The sequence below is a fragment of the Batrachochytrium dendrobatidis genome, assembly GCF_000203795.2.
Source record: "Batrachochytrium dendrobatidis JAM81 unplaced genomic scaffold BATDEscaffold_4, whole genome shotgun sequence".
Lineage (NCBI taxonomy): Eukaryota > Fungi > Chytridiomycota > Chytridiomycetes > Rhizophydiales > Batrachochytrium > Batrachochytrium dendrobatidis.
The window spans coordinates 773,975-797,627 of NW_006281102.1; the positions used below are offsets into that span (position 1 = coordinate 773,975).

The 23,653-nt window shown below is 39.7% G+C and overlaps 12 protein-coding genes across 12 annotated transcripts; 7 read left to right on the forward strand and 5 right to left on the reverse strand.

The window, feature by feature from the left end:
* Positions 1–92: 92 nt before the first annotated feature.
* On the reverse strand, positions 93–822 carry BATDEDRAFT_24020 (uncharacterized protein; the record flags this gene model as incomplete). The annotated part of the gene is made up of 2 exons (XM_006677828.1): positions 93–116; positions 316–822. The coding sequence occupies 2 exons, from the start codon at positions 820–822 to the stop codon at positions 93–95; spliced, it is 531 nt and encodes a 176-aa protein (XP_006677891.1).
* Positions 823–1,263: 441 nt separating this feature from the next.
* Positions 1,264–2,459, forward strand: BATDEDRAFT_87851 (uncharacterized protein; the record flags this gene model as incomplete). Its single annotated transcript, XM_006678061.1, has 4 exons — positions 1,264–1,425; positions 1,531–1,710; positions 1,804–2,181; positions 2,250–2,459. The coding sequence occupies 4 exons, from the start codon at positions 1,264–1,266 to the stop codon at positions 2,457–2,459; spliced, it is 930 nt and encodes a 309-aa protein (XP_006678124.1).
* A 374-nt stretch (positions 2,460–2,833) lies between these two features.
* Positions 2,834–3,527, reverse strand: BATDEDRAFT_87476 (uncharacterized protein). The gene has a single exon (XM_006678170.1). The coding sequence runs from the start codon at positions 3,521–3,523 to the stop codon at positions 2,888–2,890; it is 636 nt and encodes a 211-aa protein (XP_006678233.1). The 5' UTR covers positions 3,524–3,527; the 3' UTR covers positions 2,834–2,887.
* A 1,663-nt stretch (positions 3,528–5,190) lies between these two features.
* BATDEDRAFT_87852 (uncharacterized protein) lies at positions 5,191–5,868 on the forward strand (the record flags this gene model as incomplete). Its single annotated transcript, XM_006678062.1, has 1 exon — positions 5,191–5,868. One exon carries the CDS (start codon positions 5,191–5,193, stop codon positions 5,866–5,868), a length of 678 nt encoding a protein of 225 aa, XP_006678125.1.
* Positions 5,869–6,254: 386 nt separating this feature from the next.
* Positions 6,255–6,819, forward strand: BATDEDRAFT_87853 (uncharacterized protein; the record flags this gene model as incomplete). Its single annotated transcript, XM_006678063.1, has 2 exons — positions 6,255–6,585; positions 6,755–6,819. 2 exons carry the CDS (start codon positions 6,255–6,257, stop codon positions 6,817–6,819), a joined length of 396 nt encoding a protein of 131 aa, XP_006678126.1.
* Positions 6,820–7,323: 504 nt separating this feature from the next.
* Positions 7,324–9,379, forward strand: BATDEDRAFT_10843 (FACT complex subunit POB3; the record flags this gene model as incomplete). Its single annotated transcript, XM_006677704.1, has 6 exons — positions 7,324–7,503; positions 7,637–7,948; positions 8,063–8,451; positions 8,534–8,899; positions 8,989–9,134; positions 9,264–9,379. Coding segments are annotated over 6 exons (1,509 nt in total), but the record flags the coding sequence as incomplete, so codon positions are not given.
* Positions 9,380–10,212: 833 nt separating this feature from the next.
* On the forward strand, positions 10,213–13,148 carry BATDEDRAFT_16302 (uncharacterized protein). The gene is made up of 6 exons (XM_006677720.1): positions 10,213–10,633; positions 10,728–11,011; positions 11,099–11,172; positions 11,303–11,589; positions 11,682–12,932; positions 13,019–13,148. Exons 1-6 carry the CDS (start codon positions 10,454–10,456, stop codon positions 13,055–13,057), a joined length of 2,115 nt encoding a protein of 704 aa, XP_006677783.1. The 5' UTR covers positions 10,213–10,453; the 3' UTR covers positions 13,058–13,148.
* A 13-nt stretch (positions 13,149–13,161) lies between these two features.
* On the reverse strand, positions 13,162–15,780 carry BATDEDRAFT_34815 (uncharacterized protein). The gene is made up of 3 exons (XM_006677950.1): positions 15,476–15,780; positions 13,615–15,333; positions 13,162–13,527 (listed from the first exon to the last, which is right to left on the reverse strand). The coding sequence occupies exons 1-3, from the start codon at positions 15,701–15,703 to the stop codon at positions 13,183–13,185; spliced, it is 2,292 nt and encodes a 763-aa protein (XP_006678013.1). The 5' UTR covers positions 15,704–15,780; the 3' UTR covers positions 13,162–13,182.
* Positions 15,781–16,605: 825 nt separating this feature from the next.
* On the reverse strand, positions 16,606–16,836 carry BATDEDRAFT_7518 (uncharacterized protein; the record flags this gene model as incomplete). Its single annotated transcript, XM_006677650.1, has 1 exon — positions 16,606–16,836. A coding segment is annotated over one exon (231 nt), but the record flags the coding sequence as incomplete, so codon positions are not given.
* Positions 16,837–17,932: 1,096 nt separating this feature from the next.
* BATDEDRAFT_10760 (uncharacterized protein) lies at positions 17,933–18,780 on the forward strand (the record flags this gene model as incomplete). Its single annotated transcript, XM_006677696.1, has 4 exons — positions 17,933–18,046; positions 18,197–18,364; positions 18,469–18,533; positions 18,654–18,780. Coding segments are annotated over 4 exons (474 nt in total), but the record flags the coding sequence as incomplete, so codon positions are not given.
* A 943-nt stretch (positions 18,781–19,723) lies between these two features.
* Positions 19,724–21,684, forward strand: BATDEDRAFT_87857 (uncharacterized protein; the record flags this gene model as incomplete). Its single annotated transcript, XM_006678064.1, has 11 exons — positions 19,724–19,775; positions 19,878–19,926; positions 19,994–20,057; positions 20,185–20,264; positions 20,337–20,469; positions 20,526–20,601; positions 20,693–20,775; positions 20,871–20,957; positions 21,046–21,267; positions 21,380–21,514; positions 21,610–21,684. 11 exons carry the CDS (start codon positions 19,724–19,726, stop codon positions 21,682–21,684), a joined length of 1,056 nt encoding a protein of 351 aa, XP_006678127.1.
* A 982-nt stretch (positions 21,685–22,666) lies between these two features.
* On the reverse strand, positions 22,667–23,221 carry BATDEDRAFT_24030 (uncharacterized protein; the record flags this gene model as incomplete). Its single annotated transcript, XM_006677829.1, has 1 exon — positions 22,667–23,221. One exon carries the CDS (start codon positions 23,219–23,221, stop codon positions 22,667–22,669), a length of 555 nt encoding a protein of 184 aa, XP_006677892.1.
* Between the last annotated feature and the right edge of the window lie 432 nt (positions 23,222–23,653).

The window sequence follows — 23,653 nt, forward strand, 5'->3', positions numbered from 1 at the left end:
ACATGGCCAACAGCACTAAAACTAAGATATGGACACACTGAAACAATTTGGAAAATATGGTTTTTATAAAGCATCCAGTGGGCACAATAGACTTAAACTGAAATTTCCTTGACAGCCTAATATTATCAATTATAAAAAAATTAATTACAATTAGATTCAGTCACCAATGATAGTCATTGCTATCCACATAAAAGTGCTACACATTATGTATATTCTGTGCACATAGCATTGCATCAACCTCCATCATGAGTCATAGACTAGTGTGGTATTCAAATGATATGAGACTTGTCGATCCCCACTTCAAAAAACTTTTACCTGTTGAGCAACTTGCTGTTGCTGACGCATCTGCTGGTCCTGCATGATGGCTACTTGCTCTCTCTCTACAGACAAAGCCAATGGCAAAAAGACCAAAATACCACCAGTGGCAATCACCCATGCAGCCGATCCAAGTATACGGCCAGCCATGAATGCCAAATCAAATGTGGTTGCAACAGTGTTACACATATGGGCTCGAGCAGTTGGAGGAACAATATCCACAAGAGCAGCCAAGCGCTCCAGCAATGATTCTTCAAGAACATCGTCATCTTCATCATCGCTGTCTGACAAAGACTTTTTTCCCTGTGTTTGGAGGTCGAGAATTGCTGCCGCTGTTAGTTCTTCAGCAGCTTCAAAAAGATCATCATCCTCATAATCGTCATCATTCTCATCATCGGTAGGTAAGGGATTGGCAGCAGAATCACCAGCATCTATTTTTTCATCAACAATTGCTTCTGCAGCAGGCAAGTTTTCAGTAGATGCAGTAACTTCAGTAAGCTGGACCATCCTGTCAATATTCAAGTTGTGAGTGAAAATCGATCTTTAATTTTTATCCATTTTTGATGTCCATTTAATGGCGATTTTAATTTCGTTGATATATGGCTCGTGTCTGTTGCGAAATCGGCATGTTTGATAGGTGGTCAATACTGCACTTGCCCAGCTAGCAGAAAAGTTTTCAGAAACAGGATCGCACAAGCCGTATTTTATTGTTCATTTAAGTGGACTAGTTCATGTCAATGATAAACGAGCACTGCATTGTATTGTGAAGCAACTGTGTTTAGAGACCGATCCGATGGCTTGTTCAATGGCAAGTATTCTTGCAAATATACTATTTCATAACGATCTCATCTGTGAAATATGCTGCAGCTAATCTGTTTACATGTTTTATAATCATATCTAATCACTAATCAGAACACATTTTCAGAAACCTTGGCATATATGCTTTCCATGCTTCATCATGGCACCAAACAAAGCACACCTGTATTATTTATTCTTGATGAAATTGACTTGTTTGCTCAACATCCAAAGCAGACACTTTTATATAATCTGTTTGATATTTCTCAAAAAAATGAGAATCCGATTGCCGTGATTGGAATGACAAGTCGTTGGGTAAGTGATTTACTGCTATCAAATAATGCAGTCTGATGGCAGCTGCTTTGAAACAGACTTGTTTGATCCGTTTCAGCAACTCACCAAACTCAATGTACACTGTAGGATGCACTTGAACTCATGGAAAAAAGAGTTAAATCAAGATTTTCGCATCGGTTGATCCACTTGTATTCCGAGAATTCATTTGAAAAATACTGCAATCAACTGGTTTCAGTGTTGAGCATCTCGTCTCAAGACGGCATCAAAGATCCAGCGTTTATCAGTACTTTTAATGAATCCGTCAAGGTACTTTATTTTCTCGTCGAGTTTGCGTTATGATCGAGTTTGTATTGCAGTTTAATAATAGATCATACCAATATGGCACATGTACTTATTTAGATGCTGTTTACTGATCCTGACTCGATTGATATTTGGCACGATATATTTGACATGTGCAACACATGGATATCTGCACTCCAAGCCTTTACTCCAATGATATGCAAACTCTCTGGATCAGCACCATTTTTCCAAGTTGAGGTTTGGAAACAAGTATCGCAAGGGAGAATTGGGTTTAGAGATCAACGCACGGATCTTGTGGATGGTCTGTCGGTTTTGGAGCTATATTTGCTAATTGCAATCCGGTGTCTTTTGGAACGGCAAGTAACAACCTTCAACTTTGAAATGGTATATGAAGAGTATCGTGACTTTTCTAAACGGGTGGCTACAATGGGACGAGCAAGTGGATCCATCTTTTATATTAAGCGAGTAGCTAGCAAAGTAAGTTTGTATTCCAACATTGAGTTTAATCATATTACTTGACAGATTTATTATTATGGGCATATTAGGCTTTCGAAACGCTTCTTGAAATAGGAATTGTCAAACCGGTCGAGGGTGCTGCATCCAGATCCTGTCCAAAAACACATCGTCTTGTGCGATGCATGTTGAGTCGTCATCAGATCTCTGATGCAGTTGAACAGTATGATCGATTGGACACTTTTTGTTCAGCAGAAGTCATTCAGTGGGGACGATCCAATTACAGTCGTATTCACGCATAATGAAACACTTGTATCTACGCTTTGGGATATACAATGGTTAAATATTCGTTGTGCTTGCTACAAATTGACTTTAATAAGCATTCTCGATTGCTCAAAATTAAACTATAACTTTGATCCGAGACTATCCTGATTTGGCATAATCATTGTACAATCACCAGATTGATTCATTTCAATCCAAATATTGGGCTCGGTTGTTGTCAACAAAATCCTGTTGTATTCTAAAAACTTACAGATACGCTCTAGTTTAAAAGGACAATGGTTGCACAGTTCAGAAATACAACAGTTGCTTCTATGCCAATCATTAGAAGAAACACCAGCCAACTAAAGAGTTTAGAAAACAATATTGCCAGTGAATTTGGCATGAGTTATCATTGCATGAGACTGTTTATTATGCACTCGGCACGCTTCCATTTGACATGAATACGATCTTAATGAGCAGCTTCCCACTCGACAACCTTGGGGTGACGTGCAACAGCCTCAAACACTCCATACACACCCTTGAATCCATCAGCAATGTTAGATGGAATGTCCTTGAAAAATCCAGTTTTGAAAATTCCAACAAAAATGTACACTGCCAGATCTGCAACAGTTAATGCATCTCCAGCAGCCCAAGTTCCATTTCCATGTTTTGCAATCACTCGATCGAGGGATGCAAACATGGCAGGAAGCTTTTCGTTTGTAAGTGCCTTTGACATTTCGGAACGATTATGCTCGTTAGTCTCGAACATGAGAGTAGCTAGTGGAGATGTCATGTCAGCAATATGTAGAACAATTTGGTCAACAAAAGCGGCCTTTAATGCATCGGTAGAAGGGTAGAGGCCAGCAAGAGTGCCAACATAACGGAGAATGCTGGTTGATTGTGCGATCTGAACATCGTCGTTGATGGTAAGAACAGGGATTTGGCCAAATGGAGTAGATTCCTTCATTGTTGCGAATACTTTTCTGCTGATACGTTCATCTTCAAATGGAATACCAGCAATATGAAGTGCAAGACGAATGTGTTCAGCACGACCTTTGAGATCAAAGTATGTAAGTTTTAGTTTGGGATAAGTAGAATTGGTCATACTGGGCTAAAATTGAACGACAGATCTAATGGCCAGCTTTATTGATAATGATGCTATGTGGATGTAGGTTTTATTTATAGGATCTATACTGACAGCGAATGATTGTGTGATTTACCTTGATTCGGCCGCGGAATACCATGAACGACATTCCGGAGATCATTGTTCGTTGCTTGGCTTTATATTATATAGTTTATTCACAGCCATATCCATGTAAATAGGACGCCAAAGTGCCCAAATACGTAATAGACTGTCAGTTCATGAAATGATTGGTGCCAATTTCGACCAAATTTATTGGACAATAATTGTGCCATTTAAACTCATTAACAAAGTTTACGGGTCTTTTTGGTGATGACCAGCATGGAAACAACACTGCATTCCTAAAACGCGCAATCTTTGGGTTTCGAGCTGGCGCAAACGCTGAGATTTTAGGATACACCAAAGTAAAGTTTGGTTAAAGAGTCAAGCCCAATATCTGAACTGAATGGATGAGTCTAGTGATTAGACAATGCATGGTTATTCCAAAAGTCGACAAAGTGCTAGTTTGTTTGTGTGTGCATCATATGATGGTCGTTGCGTTTATTGAGTTAATATTCTCAACTTTTAGTAACAAATCTTGACCACTGTCAAGTAAAAAGGCAGTCATTGCAAGTGTTTTATTTTATGTGGATGTAGTGTGAATCAAAACTCATTCATATGCATGCTCCTTGTTGCCAACCGAAATGATTGGCACACACTTGCCAGTAATAGTTTGCAAAAACTACCCGTATAACCCACGGTCAAAACTATAACTTGCCTTCTAATGCATCTCGTTTCAATAATAGCGAAAACCCCTCAAATTAAACTCGAGCTCAGTAAAGTAAAATGTATTGAACACTTTAATTGGGTAAAAATATCTGGAAATGGTGGAGCGGAGAGAATTAGATAGTGAAAGTAACAGACCATTAAGGAATGTAACGACCTGAATATGTCGGACATTGTAATGACGCAATGGCGGAGAATTCGATTAGTGAAAATCATTTGATATTGCACTTCAGCAAGGGAAGCATAGTCGTGTGTTGCAAGGGGAATGTAAAGTTTGAGCATCTAGATTACCATTACGTTGATCAAGGCTACTGATTTAGGAAATATGACTGGGCAACAAACACAATTGTCGAAAATGCAGTATGATTTTGAACTAGCGACAACCAAATGACACGACTAATCAATGTATGATGCACAGACGGCATGTGCGCGGCTTGTGTGAATCAAGTCCACTTTACACAGCGCAGTCTTCAGTGTCGATCGAACCACCTGAAAGCATTTCTATTTAAGTAGTGTTGCAAAGTAACTCAAAATACTAATATATGCTGCGTCACCGATCTACTCTATATTGATACTCCATTCTGTATATCTTGATGTCTACTTTTGTTACATTCCTGGGCAGTAATTACTCAACTATGCTTTCATCTCCTATTGATATGATACACAAACATATGGCTATGAATGTCTCTGGCATTTATTCGCAATATGCTAGTTTAATTGTACAATTTGTCTCACACTCCGCTCCAAGAGCAGAGTCACAATACTCTGATTTTGTCCATCCATCTACAGTATCCAAAGATCAATATGCATACCCATCACCAACATTTATTCAAAGCATCATCCTTAACAGCGTAGGTAGTACAGTAATGATGCTTGTCATTATGGCCTCTGTTCAAGCTATTCAAGAGTATTTACATGCGCGACCTACTGTCTACAAGCGCTTCCCGTCACTCCCCACCACTAAACCAAGCCCAGGTCACTCTCTGACAGTCAGTATGATGGTATCAACACTTTTTGGCATCTCGATGGCTTTATTGGGTATTTATACCACTAATCCTCTGCCCAATAGCCTCGCCGTTGTCATCTTTCGTCTTGTTCTCACTCTCGTTGTCTACGACTTTGGCCTTTACATAGTGCATACAATGCAACACCACTTTGGTCCCTTCATTCCCTTTCATCGTGAGCATCACGGTGTTAGCATGTATGCAACAGATGTGACCAATGGCGCTCTCCCCGACTTCCTCGAAGCATTCATACCGCTCCTGATTGTTCCCGCTCTTCTCAAATTCAATATTGCCGAAGTGTGGGCCATCGCGTTTGCGCTGCAGATCCATGGCGCGATTGCTCATGCTGGATGTAGTATGCCTGGACTTGACTGGTGGGACTTTGTCTTGGTCGGACCACGATTTCATGCTGCTCACCACGTTTTTCATCGAGGCAACTATGGTACATTGTTCAGTATTTGGGATCATGCATTTGGAACTGCCGTGTCGATTGAAAAGTCAGAAACCAAGTTATGGAAGGTGCTTTCCAAAAACAAATGACAGGTTTATGTGTTTAATTCATTTATTTCTAATTTCTTGAAACATTTTTATCAGTAATATGACCAATTTGGTTATACCCAGCATATTTTTGTCGTCTAAATAAAGTATTTACGGTTGGTTCTTACAATAATTGCAAATGCAGCCATTTGAAAGGAGTTCCATGAAAGCTAAGCTTGAACAGCCAACAAAAGACAATTGCAGAGAAACAACCCAAAGATACTTGCCTGGTAAGTCGTGTGCTAGGAAATGCATTTTGCAACACAAGATGGATTGATAACAAAGCAATTGGATAAAATAACGGTTTGGATGTCCAATGTAACATTTATACAAATCAAGCGCCAATTCACAAGTTGTTTTAATTGTTTTCTTCGAATTCGATCATTACAATGCAACGACTGTACATGCAACAGACTGTTAGACGTCATCAGTCGTTGTGCAGATTAGTGTTTGGCACTTTTCCACACTCACATACTGCTATTCAGTTACAAGCTGCTAGTGCTTTTAGCGTTACTGCTGCATTTAGACAATTCTCGCTTGCACAGACTGGACCATCTACAGCTCCATTGACTCCCTTGATGAGAGCCTCTGTTTTTCCTTCTGCATGGACTGAAAGTCCAGTAGAGCATTGCATTGACTCGGGAGTACCACAAAGCGAAAGCTTTGAAAGCAGCCCAAGATCAGCTATGCAGGCATCAGCTACTCCAGCGCAAGTGAGTGGTAATTCATCCCATTTAAACTTCAGGCAATGATGTCTTGGACCTGTTGGATCGGCTTGCGTCTCCAAACGGGGTTTCATACTCCATTGAATGGTGTACAGGATGTAGATTGGTATTGAGAGATATCTAACTCTGTGTTTTTATTATTGGTTGAATCTAATATGGAATAGACGCTAGCAATGCTGGATGCACTGGTGTCACTCAATCCATTACAAGTCCATTTCCAGATCATTGATGATTTCTAATACGATTCTATTAAATAGCTGGTATCTTTTGTAGCAATTAGACATATGTGAGAATGAGTAACCTTTTTGATTCAAAGTCAGTGGGAATAATCCAAGTCATGAAATAGATTCATTGTGCTGTAGAAAGCACCAACAGTGTTTGGATTGTGCTGTTTTAGTAACAAATGCCAGTTGTCTTGCCGGGTTGAATTGTAAACTTTTTCCAAAATCCACTCGACAGATTTCTGATTGCAGTAATGGACGCAAGACGCAAGGACTTTGACAATGTGTTCTTGGGTGGAACAAATGGTGTGCAGGTGTGTACTATACTAAGCAGTCATGACTTACAGATCCTGTGTATTGCTGAGATCAACACAACAAACCATCTGCACTTGCACTGAATATGCCATTGTTGTTTTGTGAATAAATTGATGCTCCATTAAACATGTCCAGTATGCAGATTGACAATAGAAAACTTGGAATATCACTAATACAACCTTGTACTCCAGGCCATTGGTAGATTCAAGCTGTCTGATGCTGGACTTGGATGGAAGAGCCAGGCAACCAGCGAGATCAAAACTGTGCCTGCTGCAGATATTCGTTTTCTTCATTGGCTGAGAGTAGCTAGAGATTATCAGCTACGAGTGACCAGACAGGACGGAAGCATCATCATGTTTGATGGATTTCCCAAGGATGTATGTGTTTTTTATTTCTATTGTTGGAATGAGCAATCTTGCTAAACAAGTTTGGCGTGACTACTCAATATCAGCATCGTAGATGGAAATAGTAATTTTTAACTGTTTATTTATGGGTATGGCATCCATTTAGTCGTTTGAATACCTTTCGTCTATTGCCAACCAACATTACAATGTTCCATTGGAAGTCGTCGACACTTCACTTCGAGGATACAACTGGGGCGAGCCCAACTTCCAATCGAGCATTCTCTCCTTCAACGTCGATAAAAAAACTGCTTTCGAGATTCCATTGAATCAGGTCAGCAACACTGCTGTTGGAAACAAAAATGAGGTCTCGATCGAGTTTCATCCTCCAATTGCAAATGCAACGGATCCATCTCCTATAGGACGTAGTCGAGCAAAAGAAGATGCACTTGTTGAGATACGCTTTTACCTTCCAGGAAATGTTACTGCTGCTCAAGTAGAACTAGATTCAAGCGGACGTCGAATGTACAAGGATCGACGTGAGGAGTTTCAAGGCATTTCTGTTGATAACGGCGTAGGCAATGAAGAAGGAGAGATTTCGCAACAGGCATTATATGATGCCGAGGGTGAAGTGCTTACCGCTGCTGCTCTTTTTTGTGACACTGTTAAGCAAAAGGCTGATATGGACTCTATTCTATCAGAGTCTATCGTCAGTTTCTCAGAACTTTTGTGTATTACGCCTAGATCTCGCTTTGTTGTAGAGATGCACGAGGCATATTTCCGTCTTCGTGGAAAAAGCCATGATTACAAGATCCTATATTCTGCCATCAAGAGGATGTTTTTGGTTCCCAAACCCGACGATTTGCATTACATGTTTATTGTAGGACTTGATCCTCCTTTGCGTCAGGGTCAAACACGGTACCCATATCTTGTGTTCCAATTTGGTCGTGAGGAGGAGATTGAGATTGATCTGACTCTTGAAGAGTAAGTTGTAATGGCGTTTTGTTTTTAATTCACTTTAACGGCAGATCTTAATCCAACCTTTGCCTATATTTTATGGATTCAGATCTGTGATTCAAGAAAAGTATGCTGGCGCTCTCGAGAAAAGCTACGATGGCCCTGTTTATGAAGTAGTAAGTGACGTGTTCAAGGGCCTTTCCAAGAAAAAGGTCATCATGTCTAGTCTACAGTATCAAAGTGCCAATGGCCAAAGTGGACTCAAGTGCTCTCAAAAGGCAAACGAAGCAATTTTGTACCCGCTGGACAAGTGTTTCTTGGCCATTCCTAAACCACCCATCTTTTTCTCTCACTCGGACATCACTGCAGTCACCTTTTCGCGAGTATCATCAGGATCTACAGCATCAACCAAAACATTTGAAGTCAAATTTAGTTTGGTGACTGGTGTAGAATACTCATTTTCTAGTATTTCTCGGTAAGTTGGACATGAGTTTTGTCAACTATTCACGAGGTATCTTGAAAAATGATTTACAACGATATTGGTGCAATGACTTGATTTTATAGGGAAGAGTATGGTCCTTTGGAGGAATTCTGTTTAAGCAAGAGACTACCGGTTCGAAACGAGATTGCCGACGAAGCAGTTACTTATCGCGAGAGTGACGACGATGGTGAAAAGAGCGGTGGAAGAAGAAAAGTATCCTATCAAGAAGGTGCAGGTGGTAATGATCCAGATGACGATTCTGAAAGTGGTATGTATTTGCATGAGATCCGATTTTATTTTCAACTTGCATCTAATACCTGCAATATTATCAAATACAACTGTGATTTTGGATAAACAGAGGATGAAGACTTTGTTGGAGCAAGTGATTCAGACGTTGGCGAGGAATTCAGCGAAGATTATCAGAGCTCGGATGGTGATGAAGGGGGTGAAGGAGAATGTAGGTGTATCGCTTGAATCTCCAGATCATGTTTTGATGTAATACAATCCAACTGCTAACACCTGTGTATTATTTCAATGTGGTAATATCAGCCCAAAAGCGATCATCCCGAGAAGATGATGGATTGAATTCATCCAAACCCAAAAGGTCAAAATAATATGCGTTTTATTAGTTTAAAATAGTGCTTGGATCCAGTTTGATGAGCAACTGGAATTGAATAAAAGAAATTTGAATCACGTGCAATATAAAGTAGAACACGATGCTTTTGGCTTGAAGTTGGCAATCAGAACAGTTGCGGAGAACGATCATGACCAAAGCAAGTGGAAGTTCTCTGAATGCGACCAGTATTGATGGTGCCGGTACGATATTTTACAAGATTGCTATTTTGTGCTTATTGTCACTGTCATTCCCTACTATTTTAATATAACAGTGATGCTCTGAGTAGAATTGAACTCATTCAGTGTGCTGATATAGGTGATGCCGACCATAACTCACAAAAAATCATGTTTGATCATGCCGGACATTCAAAAAAGCAGGTAGCTACAGTAGATGCTTCTGCTAGTGGTCGTCGTCGTAGTGCTCGTATTGAGTCTACTATGACTGAGAATCCAACACCACTGACCAACCCGAAACGTACTGCTCAGCCTTTGGCGAGCAGTAGCGATGCTACTTCTATAGACGATCAGTCCGATACTGATCGGTCTCTTTCTGTCAAAAAGACTGCTGGCTCTACCTCGAACCGTAAGCGTCAAAGGCGATCTACTTCTTCAAATGCTACATTGGCAAATAGTCCGATCGCTCCCAAAAAGGGTTCGAATAAAGCTATTGCTTTAGAAACTCGGTCTGATGACTCGGATGACGAATTGGTGATCCAAGCATTCCCAGTTCGCAAGCGAGGTGGTCCGAATGGCACATCCAGTCGACCAGCTGCTCGGAGTAGATCAGTAGCTTCTAAAACCACACAGGACCAAGTTTCTGCCGAGTCTTCTATTGCCACAGATTCTACAGCCAGATCAGCTCGCCGCAAAAGAGCTTCTGTTCAGCCCGAACCCATTTCTCCGACCGACGAGCAGGATAATGGCGGTACAGATATGTCTGAATCGTTTGCAGAGTCTGATACTCAAAACGATGACAGCAGCGACAAAGACTCGGTTTATGGCAGTGATGCTCATGTTAGCAATGAAGAGGTGGAGTCTGATCACACTCTGACTGTCACTGCTCCTCCCGTGCCTACACCAAGACGGAGACGATCTGCTACTCCAAAGAAAAAGGTAGAGTAGTGCATGGATGACACTTGTGATACTAAAGTGTGTTTGGGCTACCTTTTAATCTCCAACCATCACTATTCATTTGTTCATACATTAGAAGGAGAAGGTGGATTATCATCCGGAGCTTGCAAACGTTTGGGACAAACTCGAGGGTGAAATTACTATTGTAGAAACCACACAAGCCCCACAACCAAAAGAGATTAATATTAAGCTACTTCCCTTCCAGCTTGAGGGCTTGCATTGGCTTCAAGTTCAAGAACAAGGCAAGTTTGCTGGCGGCATTCTTGCCGACGAGATGGGAATGGGAAAGACTATCCAGATGATCTCTCTAATGGTGACTCGCCGTCTTGACAAGCCCAACCTTATTGTCTGTCCAACAGTGTACGTGTCTGAATCTGCTTTAAACTGTATTTCATTGCAACCATTATTAATGGTCATATTTTTCTTTATTCTGGACTGGCTTAATAGCGCAATCATACAATGGTATAATGAAATTAAGAATCGGGTTGCTCCAGATTTCTTCAAAGTTTTGCTGCACCATGGTAAATCTGATAATTTTTTATTGGAATAGGCAATCCACTGCCTGTATTCTAATATTTGGCTTGATATGTCATTGATGTCCACTTAAACAATTTCTTTTGAAACCATGTAATCTTGGTATGGATATAGGAGCGAAACGTTTGGTTAAAGCCGAGGATATATGTAAATACGATATTGTCATTACAACATACTCGATTATTGAACAAGGTTACCGTAAAGAAAGGTATGGTGTTCCGAAAAACGGTAAAAAGGTGACTGGAATAAGTGTTATTCATGCCATCGAGTGGGGTCGAGTGATTCTCGATGAAGCACACTATATCAAAGACAGAAGTTGTAACACCGCTCGCTCAGCTTTTGCTCTCAAGCGAGATTACAAATGGTCACTAAGTGGAACGCCTTTGCAAAATCGTGTCGGAGAGGTAGAGCATATTGCTTGATACTTTTTATATAAACTACAATTGCCGATTTTGAATGATTAACAAGAACTTGCAAAAATTCCATCTCTTTATAGCTGTATTCGCTTATTCGATTTATGGATGTTCATCCATATTCATACTATTTTTGCCGATCATGTGATTGCAGTCAAACATCATGGCGATTTACCAATCGCAGAACCTGCGATCATTGTGGACATACTGGACATAGACACTACTGCTGGTGGAATGCCGAAATTCTCAAGCCGATTCAAAGGTTCGGCGCCAAAGGGGAAGGTTTGGAAGGTTTTCGCAAGCTACGTGTTCTTCTTGATCGCATCATGCTTCGACGCACCAAATTGGAGCGATCTGAAGAGCTTGGATTACCTCCGCGTGTTGTACAGGTGCGGCGAGACGTGTTTAACCTTGCTGAAGAGGAATTATATAGCAGTTTATACACTGATTCTGCGCGAACATTCAATACATATGCTGCAGCAGGTACGGTTCTCAACAACTACGCTTCGATTTTCTCATTGCTCAGTCGCATGCGGCTTGCTGCCAACCATCCTGATCTTGTCACTACCAAGTTGGCAATTGATGATAAAACTGCCAAGGAGAGACTAGTGTGTACAATCTGCCAAGAAGAGGCAGAGGATGCAATCATGAGCAAATGCAAGCATGTATTTTGCCGTGAGGATGCTCGTCAATTTATTCAATCTGCTCCCTCATTAGCTCCACCCAAATGCCCAAGCTGTTTCCGCCCTCTCTCCATTGATCTGACTCAAAATCCTATCGAGTCCATTAGTTCTACCACAGGTGCTCGTAACAGTATTGTAAACTACATTGATCTTGCCAACTGGCGCAGTAGTACCAAGATTGAGGCATTGGTAGAAGAGCTTACTTTGCTTCAACGTGACGACGCAACCTCTAAATCCATCGTATTCTCTCAATTTGTATCATTTCTTGATTTGGTTCAGTGGCGGCTTATCCGTGCTGGATTTAATGTTGTTAAACTTGATGGTCGTATGGCCCCCTTTCAACGTGATGATGTCATCAACTCCTTTATGACAGATCCGAGCATCACAGTATTTTTGGTTTCATTGAAGGCTGGAGGTGTTGCGTTGAATTTGACAGAAGCTTCCAGAGTGTTTGTCCTTGATCCATGGTGGAATCCAGCAGCCGAAGATCAAGCTTTTGATCGGATCCATAGGTTAGGACAGTACAGGCCAATAAAAATCACTCGAATTATTGTCGAGAATTCAATCGAGTCGAGGATTTTGATGCTGCAAGAAAAGAAAAAAGCCTTGTTTGATTCTACAGTCGGAGGCAATTTGGACGCCTTGGCCAAGGTAAACAGCATACATAGTGAAACTTTATCTTTTCCGTATTTTGTAATTGTTGGGCTTACTTTTACTGCGTGTATTGCAATATTTAGCTTTCTGAAGAGGATTTGCAGTTTTTATTTGTTCTTTGAATTTTGAAGGGTTTGCCATTCCACCAAGTTATTCATTTGTTAATGAACAAAGGCCACTAACTCGATCTAGTGAACAACTTTTCAAAACATCACAAGTCTTTTTTCAACATACATATCTTTAGTCTTTATTCTGATACATGATGCTGATGTGTGCCGTGTTGCTGAGCATTCCACATATGATAGTATAGTCCTTTTTTATGCATCAATTTATCGTGTGACCCATGTTCGACCACTTTACCTTGATCCAGCACAAAAATTTCATCACAGTCAGCAATAGTCTTTAGCCGGTGTGCAATAAAAATAGCCGTACGGCCACTTTGTAAAGACAAGGCATGATCTGTATCCGTTGTGTTGAACTGGATGAATTTGGAAGATGTAGCAAGATATTCCCGAATAGTACGCATGATGGCAGTTTCGGTTGCTTGATCCAGTGCCGATGTTGCTTCATCAAACATCATAATTGGTGCATCCTAATTATTCACATCGTTACAAAAATTAAAATCAATACCACACAACCGATCGTTAAAATACAGTCACGTCTAATACAAGCACGCTACCTTGAGAAAAATACGGGCAAGTTGAAGTCGCTGCTTTTCACCTCCAGACACCATCAGTCCTCGTTCACCTACACGAGTATTGTATTTTTCTGGAAACGAGTTTTGAATAATGTCGTGGATCACAGCTTTGCGTGCAGCTTCATACACATCTTCGGGTGATGCATCTGTTCTGCCATACAAGATGTTGTAAAACACAGTCTGATTGAACAAGATTGTGTCTTGCGGAACAACGCCGATACACTCTCTCAGGCTTTGAAGAGTAACTTTGGAAATGTTTTGGCCGTCAATAGAAATCTCACCAGAATAAGGGTCATAAAATCGAAATAGTAGTCTCAAAATAGTCGACTTTCCGCATCCAGAAGGTCCAACAAAAGCCACTCGTTTACCAGCAGGTATGCGAAACGAAATCTGGTTCAAAATGGGTCTTGTTTCCATATAACCAAACGACACTTTATCAAACACAATTTCACCACCATGAGTGAGCACAAGTGGCTTGGCAGTAGGCGAGTTTTGCACTTTGCTTTCCACCCTCTGAAGTCGAAACATAACTCCCATATCCATCAGACTTTGTCTCGTCTCTCTATACACAGATCCAAGAAAATTCAGCGGCATAGACAGTTGAAAGACAAGCCCGTTGATCATGACCAAGTCTCCTACTGTAAGATTTCCCTCCAACACGCCTTGACTTGCCATCCACATCATGGCGGTCAATGCAATCGAGAATATTGCATTTTGTCCGGCATTAAGAAACGCCAACGAAGTGGCTGTATGAATTGCAGCCTTTTCATATTTGGCGAGTGAGATATCGTAATTTCGCATCTCAAATTTCTCATTGTTGAAATGTTTGACAGCTTCGTAGTTGAGAAGAGAATCGGTAGCTGTTGCTGCTGCAGTGTTGTCAGCTTGATTCATTTGTTTTCGAAACTTCATTCGCCACGAAGTAGTCACAAACGTAAAGGCAGTGTATGCAGCCATAGTAATAAGTGTGACTGCAGCATATTCAATACCGTATGTGTAGGTGAGAATACCACACACAACAGAAATCTCAAATGCAGTGGGAAAAAGATGAAATACGACAGAAGATAGAATCTGATTGATGCCTTTTGTGCCACGATCGATTGCTCGTACAAGACCACCAGTTTGTCTTCCCAGATGAAATGATAAATCTAGATTTTGCAAATGAACAAAAATCTCTCTAGCGGCGGATCGAATCGCCCGCTGAGCAACAGATCCAAAAATAGCATTCCGCATTTCTTGCAAGAAAGATGCACCCAATTTAGCAGCGCCATATCCAATCAGTACTGTTCCTGCAACACCGAGAACAGTTGGATCAGCATCTGCCATGGGAACGTAGCTGTTAAGAATGTCGACAATCTCTTTAAAAAACAGGGGTATGGATACGTTGACGAGTTTCCCACTGATGAGAACTGTAATTGCCATAACGACACGGGCCTTTACTTTCCAATCATCTTTTGGCCATAGATAACCCAACATTTCTCGGATGATGGTGATATCTGATCGCCATGATTCGCCAGGCTCATTGCTTTCAAGCGTACTTGAAATGCCAAAATTCTGCGATTTTGGTAAAGGGTTTGAATTTTGAGCCAAAGATAAGGTTGCTGTTGAGTCGACCGTAGTAGATGATGCGGTGGGTTTTACATTTGATCTAGTGAATGCATCCAATAGTGGGGAAAAGGTAGACAGTTGGCGCTGAGTAACCTGTAATTATTAAATACAAACGTAAAGAAATACCCATAAGTTGACTATGCTATCCACACAGCTTGATATTAAAAAGCAACAAAAAAATCAATCTCGAGCAACTTTCAATAGCACATCAATTAGGTGCATTCGCATACGCTACCTGTGTAGAAAGCGATGAAATTACACTCCATCTTCTGTGGGCACAAAAACTGGCATGGTATATATGCTTGTTGTTATAGATGTGTCTACCATGATGAGCAATGGCAGTATTTAAATACCGAGTGCGGATTGAATGCAGATTGGAAATAGAGGATTGGCGAGAAAATGATCTGTTACAAGTAGTAGCGACAATTTTATTACAAGACAAAAAAGCAGCTGTTTGACGCATACTTGATAGTAAAGAATCAAGCAAGGTCGTTGTGATAGTAAAAGGTTGTCGTAGATGTGCTGAACTGCTGGCTCGAGTTATGTATTTTCCTTTTGTGACAAGAATAATCAAGCCACTTTCTACGTCCTCAAATTCTTTAATCTGGCGAGTTGGATGATTCTATTCAATATACTTTCAAGTGTACTAAACATATCTACATCTTGCTATTTAAATTTTGTTTGATTCTATACTATTACAGCCTTATTCACGTAAAATGAACCATCAAATAAAGTTGTCAAAGTGTATAATAAACAATCTCATGAAATGGTTAATCTCAATTCATATCAAATTTACTGGGCAACATATGTTTCCTAAACTCTTTATTTAACTGGTTTCTTGATGATTGGTACAAAAGCAGTTGCATTTCTACAATTTTTGTTCTCTTGAATTAGAACGTATCTGATATTTTAGGTTGCAAGTGGAGCATAATTGACAACATTAGACCAGTCGAACCAACTTGGTGATCGTACAGCGTATGATTGTGGGCATCATATGATGGTCGTTGTATTTTGGAGAATTGACATCCTCAGTTTATAATAGGAAAACTGAATATTTAACCATTGTTTATTCCAAGACAGCTATTGCAAGATGAATACAGAAAAGTGTTTCATTTTACGTGAGTACGGCTGTAATTCATATTTTGCAATCATATCTAATGACAGTAGCGACAGTAGCGACATATTCCAATACTATTTCTTTTAACCTCTGGAAAAGCTTCGACGATCACCTCCACGACCTCCACCATGATAACGATCACCTCCACGACCTCCACCGGGTCCATCCCGAGCTGCTTGTGCTCTTGCAACAGTCGCCTTGCCACGTCCAAGCCCAATTCCCTTGCCTTTGAGTCCAGTGGCAATTCGTTTAAACATGGGTGCGTTTTTGAGCATGTCCGGAACAATAACAAATCGGATCTGAGATCCACGGATAAAGACTTGAGTCAGCTGAGACACTCTCCCATTGCGAGCAGTGTGTGTGATATCTCGGAGTTGTACATTCATGTTGTCTTCAGCGTTCAAAAGCTTGCCTCTATAAACTGATCCTGTCTTTAGCTCGATTGTAACGATATGGCCCATGGCCTCGTGCAGCAACTGATCGTTGAATAAAAGTTGATAATGGTCAAAGTTGGGCGATCCAGCAATCCAAGTAGGTTTCATGGTTGACGATTGTGTCCAGACAATATATACATGGTTTAGTCAGCCCAATTCGAAAGCAAAAGTAAGGGGATGGTTTATAATAAATCACCAACCCCAAAAATACTACATAAATTCATATAATTTAAATGCTAGCACTCTGATGTATCTACTGTATAAGCGAGGCAGAATAGTAGAGTATCATCCGCCAGCAGCTGGTAAAGTTGGAGTAGACCAGTCAACTGTCCAGTGCAAGCAGTTTAAAGTGATAAAAACTAAATGGCTGGTCCAAAACTCCACTACAACACCAATATACAGCAGTAATAAAAGATGCTCATGCATACCTTGACAGGGACTCCAATAGATATGGACATGAATCGAGTGCTGTTGAAAAGATTTCGACACTTGCAAAAAGTGCAAAAATCAAACTCAAATGCAGTGTTAGCCTCAGGTCAGATCTATGGAGTTTGTAAACCAACTTGGTCAAGGATCGTCCATGCATAGCTGGAAAGACAATCAACTGCAAGCAGTTTACTATTATTCAGCTGTGGATTCTTGCAAACTGTTTCATGTTGGATTATCTGACCAAATACTTGCATGTGCTGCATTTGACATTAAATCAAATCAGATGTAATTCTAATAAATCCTAGTGCGGCTCGTGTTTAAAAACAAAACCAGTATACTGTCAGAGAATGGTGTTGAAACTGGCATTCTGAAATAAGCTGTCGAGCATCAAAAAATAGTTTATCGTGCTCGCATACGAATAAAATACACGCCATTACAATCAGACAATCCTGCACAATTAACTGCAGTGGTCGCTTACACACAACTGGCTACTACTTGCAGTTGACAAATAATGCAATCAAATAGCAGATTCATCAAATTGATGCCAGCTGTGCACGTGTAGGATTATATTCCATCAGACTGCCTTTCTTCACTTTCATTGACAAAATGGATCTGGTCAATTCTATATTTCATGAAAAGGTATTCCGTTGTTGCCATGCATGCTTGAATATTAAAGTATTGAGTTTTATTGATACTAGTTGTATCCATCTAGCAAGAAGGCCAGTTGTGTGCGCAGCATGCTCTGAATACTTTACTTCAAGGTCCTTATTTTACTGTTGTTGATTTATCTCAACTAGCCATGCAACTGGACGAAGAAGAGGCAGCTGTGTGTATTTTGTATTCTGAACTGTACTTTCAACTCTTGGCACTATCCATGTGCTTTCATCAAGCATCGCCTAACCCTGACCTATGCGGCGTTCGTGTGCCTTTGCTAATACCTTTGAACTTTATACTCACTCGACCCTTTTTGGTATAGGCCATGGCAGAAAGCAATGTAGGAGGTATTGAATCTGCCGATTTTGTCAAGTTTAAACAGGGTGGATCCAGCAATTACGACGATTCTGGATTCTTTTCAGTTCAAGTGATTTGTCGAGCACTTCAGGTCTGGAATTTAGAATTAAGACCAATTGGATCCATAGATGCCGTATCTGCTAAAAATAATCCAAGGCAAGAATAGACTGAATGTTTTGAAAACTACACTTTATTTTCTGGACGACTGAACTTTGACTCGTAAATAGTGCTGAACAGGCATTCATTTGCAATCTGAATGAACATTGGTTCACACTCCGCCAATTTGGAAGATCGCCTAATAGGTATGGCTACTTTTGAATCATTTTTACATGTTTTTGCACTATTGTACATTTAATTGATTGTAGTAGAATTGAAATATCAACTTTGTTTTTATTTATTCACAATCTCGAAAAAAACTGTAGGTGGTATGATTTAAACTCTCTTTTCAAAGAACCAAAGTACATTAGCGAAACCTATTTAGCAATGTTTATTTCTCAAATTCAAATGGAAGGGTATTCAATTTTTGTTATTTTGGGAGATTTACCTCGATGCGAAGCAGATCTAATGGCTTTACAAGTACCCATTCCACCACCTGAATCGCTGCCTACTACTACACGTACCAAAACATCTTCGTCAAAAGACGGTATTGCTAACGAACATGATAAAAAGGAGCTCAGACCATTTACCGGCACTGGATACTCTCTTACAAGTAACTCTATAGACTCTGAAGCGACAAACTTGGCTAAAGCTTTTGCAGCAAGCTTATTAGACAAAGTTCCCAAATCTGGGATTTCCATGGGTTCATCTAACGACCCTGATTTGGAACGCGCTATTGCAGCCAATCTGGCCGAGTATGATGCCAAGGATATAACATTGAAAAGAACATTGGAGGAAAGCATGTTGTTTGCACATCAACATCCTTCATCGGCTTCTTCTGGATCTAATGCTGGGCAGTATAAACCCCCATTTAATTCGAATTTTGCGGAAATTGCAGCTACAAATTCTAATCCAATAGTCGGTTCAAGTAGTGCATGTTCCACGTCTAATACCAAAAATCCTGTGGAAAATGAGATGACCGAGCGCGAGCGGGTTCGGCAGAAGCGATTGGAAAAGTTCCAATCAAATAAAAAATTATAATTAAACGTACAAACTATAAGCTGAGGATATCGCATCTAATCTACTTGTAGAATGACTATTGCATGAGCATTTCATAAGCACAGTGATAGCATCACTATAATGGTCAATATTTTGTACTTGTTTGCGTAGAAACTACATTTGTTGGCTTATGCCATTCAAGGTTCGCGCAGCAATATTGATATCCTCACTGCCCATCATCAAAAAGTTGTACGTTTTGTAACAGCAATTGTTGTCATTCTATACTTTATTTTAAAAGACTGAATTATACACATGAATCCTAGTTAAACCCATAACACTGCACCTTGAACACAACGCGAGTTTAACGCGAGTTGAAACTTGAATTGTTATCTAGACAATGTTGCAGCACGACTCGGAAGATGAGCAAGAATACCAAACTGGTTTAGAATGTATGGTACTCTTGAACTCAAAATGAAATATATTGTTTTTATTTGATTGGAAAATGTCCAGTTAAAAGTTTTTTCTTGTTACTGCTCTATTCAATGAAATAGCCACTTGTCTAGTTAGTGCAGATTTGCTAGAGCAGGAAAAGGCATTTAGGTAGATTTCATCTAAAAAATATAAACTAGTACTTGTAACCAATGTATATCCTGTAACCATCTAATAGGAAAAAAAACAAGGAGCTCAAATCACAAACCAAGCAAGTACTTCAACAAGCTAATGATGTTGTGGTGTGTAATATGATCCTAATACGTGTTGATATTCTATTCTTGAAATGTTTATTTTACTCAAACGTTGCTTACAAATTAAATTGCCTGATTGTTCACTGTTATAAAAATTGCTATTTCATGTATTTAGAAAGAAGGACGATGTGCATTGGAGCGACCCACGACAGCACCCACTCGACTTGTTTCAAAATCAGCACCAGTCAATATTCGGTAAGAAAGGCTTAAATCGTGCTATACAATTGTGCAACCAAGGCATTAATTCAACCAAATGGGTGTATATAGATCAAAAAAGTTGCAACGATCCGATTCTGCATCAAATGTGGACATGGCTGAAAGATCAAAGATATTTCCATCCACTGAAAAACTTTCAAATCAAAATGATGAGCCTGTTTCTGAAGCTTCAAAACTCATTCCGGTCTGTCTTGATTATTTTTAAATGCAATACAAATTTATACTCATATCAATCTATAGGGTTTGATTAACATAGACCAAACGCATATTATGATGGGTTTACCCAAACACATCAACGAAAACAGTCTTGGATTAGGTAAAGACTTGCTAGTTTTGAAAAGTGTAGCCAATGCAAAGTCGTATATCTATTAAACTATAATACCTATGAATTTCTGGGAAAATTCTAGAGGCGACCAATCGATTTTTAAAAGCCAAAATTCAAGTACTTCAAAAAGAGCTGGAGAGTGTCGTGCAAATCCAAAATGAAAAGGTAAGCCATGAAATTATATCTAGAGTGAAGTCTGTATCTGGGTTGTCTCTCACTTTGTCGGTTATAGCTAATACAATTAATTTTGGATATTTTAGGATGCAAAGCATGTACTGACATTAGAGCGACTCAAATTAGTAGAAGAGGAAAGCTCAAAGATGCAAAAAGCACTCGACAAATCCGAGGTATTTTCCCCTGGATAGCTGCAGGGTTAAAAAACACTCGACGCTTTTTATTTTGCAAACTGACAATAGTAAATTTAATATACTGTAGGATACGTCTGAAAAGCTTCGTGTTTTGTTGGACAAATCCAAAAACAAATATGAAGCATCCGAGTTGGATCTACAACGAGTCAAAAAGGAAATGGATAATGCGAACAAAGTAACTCGTCAAACAGCGAATGAGGTAACCACTCGCGATTTGAAATTGAATCGTGCTCTGGAGGAGTTGGACAAATGCCGGTCAATTTTGGCTAGACAAGAAGGAGATGCCAAGGTAAACAATTAAAGCTGATGGATTTTCAAGTTTGATTACAGTTAGCGGGCATGTACAATCTGAAATTTAATACTCTTGTAATGACTTCAATGCCATTACTCGATCATACTAGGAAAAGATTGATGTGGCAAAACGAACAGCTGAAGCATTGTTTGCTGAAAACAAAAAGCTTCAAAAGCAAAAGTCTGAGCTATTAACAGCATTTAAAAAGCAAGCCCAATTAGTTACGATTCTCAAGCGACAAAAAGTATGATGCATGAAATCTAAACACTGGAAACTTTGCATTTGTCATTCAATTGAGTATTTATCTAGTTTAATGTATACGTTGAAACTTTTATGCAGATGCATGTTGAATCCGTGAAGTTGCTACAGTTTACTGAGGACGAGTTTGTGCGAGCATTGAACTGGGATTTATGATTATCAAAATCGCGCATTTCTACTGTTCGAATTCGAAAACAAGATATCGACTGTCAATAGTATGCCAGATTGACCAAATTTAAACTACTCGTTTGATTCCAGAATGATATATCCGTTTATATTCATGGCAAGAGCTGCCTTTATCTACATCATATGACAACACCAAGCCAAAACAAAATGATACCAATAAATAATTTATTGCTAGTCAATATCACCATTGTATTCATGTAAATGGGATTTTACCGCTGTATTCACGTAAAATGGAACATTATGCCCTTTAAACTCTTTTAGTTGACTAGTTTTTCTTCTGTGCTCATTCTTGTACAAAAATACAGAACGAATGTTGACATTCCTGTTCCAGTACATTCTACATTTGATACTTTTTCAAGAGTTTGTTGGGATCCACTTTGATGGAGTTGTCCAACTTGAGCATATCTTGGGGTATGTTTTCAAGAGTAATAGGTTCAATATCATTTCCCAGATAGTGGGTTGCTACTTTAAAACAACTTTATTGAATATTTTCGATCATCAAGGTAGCACTCGAGTCCATCCATTTTTCGATATTCTTACTCTGGTAATCGACAGGAGTACAGCCATCATCATCATATGGACAATATTCATCATCAGATTCTACACCACCAGCTATACGCCAAATGAGACATGCTGTCTTGTGTAACTCTAGTGCGTTCATGTTTGGTAGTCGAGTGAGATTGTTGTGAATGAAATACAATGTCATTTCACTGTTGGATTCGACTGTTTGTCGATTGTCAGTTTATCTCTTTTGCCTTGTTCTGCGGATAACTTTCAAATCTTCAATTGTCTCAATCCACTTCTTGTGTTTGTCATTCGTCTCATTGATCACTTTGATCACCAGTTTGTCATCCACTACATCCACATATTGCTTTAGTTTACCAAATTGGTCATGGCACTTGATACACAACAACAGTCCGTTCTGTATTTGATGTTTCTGCGTCAAACCAGATCATTGCAAGATGGATGGTTCGTTGTATGCCATTCCAATGTTCTTTTGGGATATGATGTGTGCTCCTTGCAAGGACAGCTTATTCCAGCAAAACAAGCAGACACTGTCTCTCTTCTCAACCACCTTGTTCAAGTCCTTGTGCTGTAGCTCACTCACTTTTGCAACATAGTCCAGATCATCAGCAGAGTTGGTTCTTGATGTTGGGTTTGATGAAACTGGAGTGTGACAGCTGGATGAATCGTTGTAGTCTTTGTGGAATGGCAGTATGTAATACCCAAACATGTCATCAATGAATGTACAATGATGTTCTGAGTCTGCCAACTGGATCTTGGTTGAGAATTCCTGCTGCTCTGCAAATTGGTTGGCAGTCAGCAGGTTGTGCAGTCGAGTGATGTGTGAGGTTTCTCCCTCTTGGATGATTCCCAAAAACAAACCTCGTTTGTTGTCATCCTGCCATTCAGACTTGACTCTCTGTGTTGGTATGGCTTGAGTGCTGATTTGGTAGTATTCATTCAACAGTTGTGTTGTTGCTGTCTTTGTTGTTTCAATATTCATTTGATGTTTTTTGACAAAAGAATGAAACTCGAACCAACCAAAATAATTGCAGTCAACAATCAAATTGGACAATATTCACCAATAATCTTTTAAACTCGTACAGTTTGTACAGTGTTGTCATAAAAGTCATAGTTTGACACATTTTCATCAAGCTATCAGTGAGTATCAGTGAGTATCAACCAACAAAACTGGTCTTGTTGGTCGATATACTACTTTGCTGAGCTGAAACAAGTGCATTGGCAATGATGCTTTTGTTTAGACTTCATATACGAGTTACAGTGGTACTGTTACAGTAGAATTGATATCAACTTTGATGAGGTATTGACAAGTAAAAACTCATACAAATCAAACTCATTGATTTATCACTATCTATCCAGTGTCGCTAAAGGATCTCGAATCAAGAAAGTAAGATTAGATTTCCAAAATAGTGCC

Excerpts from the sequence above, each read along its gene's own strand:
- BATDEDRAFT_87476 (XM_006678170.1), bottom strand. The coding sequence starts at position 3,523 with ATGACCAATTCTACTTATCCCAAACTAAAACTTACATACTTTGATCTC.
- BATDEDRAFT_16302 (XM_006677720.1), top strand. The coding sequence starts at position 10,454 with ATGTCTGAATCGTTTGCAGAGTCTGATACTCAAAACGATGACAGCAGC. Across the intron at positions 11,173-11,302 it reads CAAAGTTTTGCTGCACCATG|CGAAACGTTTGGTTAAAGCC; the intron begins GTAAATCTGATA and ends TGGATATAGGAG. Across the intron at positions 11,590-11,681 it reads TGCAAAATCGTGTCGGAGAG|CTGTATTCGCTTATTCGATT; the intron begins GTAGAGCATATT and ends ATCTCTTTATAG.
- BATDEDRAFT_34815 (XM_006677950.1), bottom strand. The coding sequence starts at position 15,703 with ATGCGTCAAACAGCTGCTTTTTTGTCTTGTAATAAAATTGTCGCTACT. Across the intron at positions 15,334-15,475 it reads TTTCATCGCTTTCTACACAG|GTTACTCAGCGCCAACTGTC; the intron begins GTAGCGTATGCG and ends TAATAATTACAG. Across the intron at positions 13,528-13,614 it reads TTGCCCGTATTTTTCTCAAG|GATGCACCAATTATGATGTT; the intron begins GTAGCGTGCTTG and ends GTGAATAATTAG.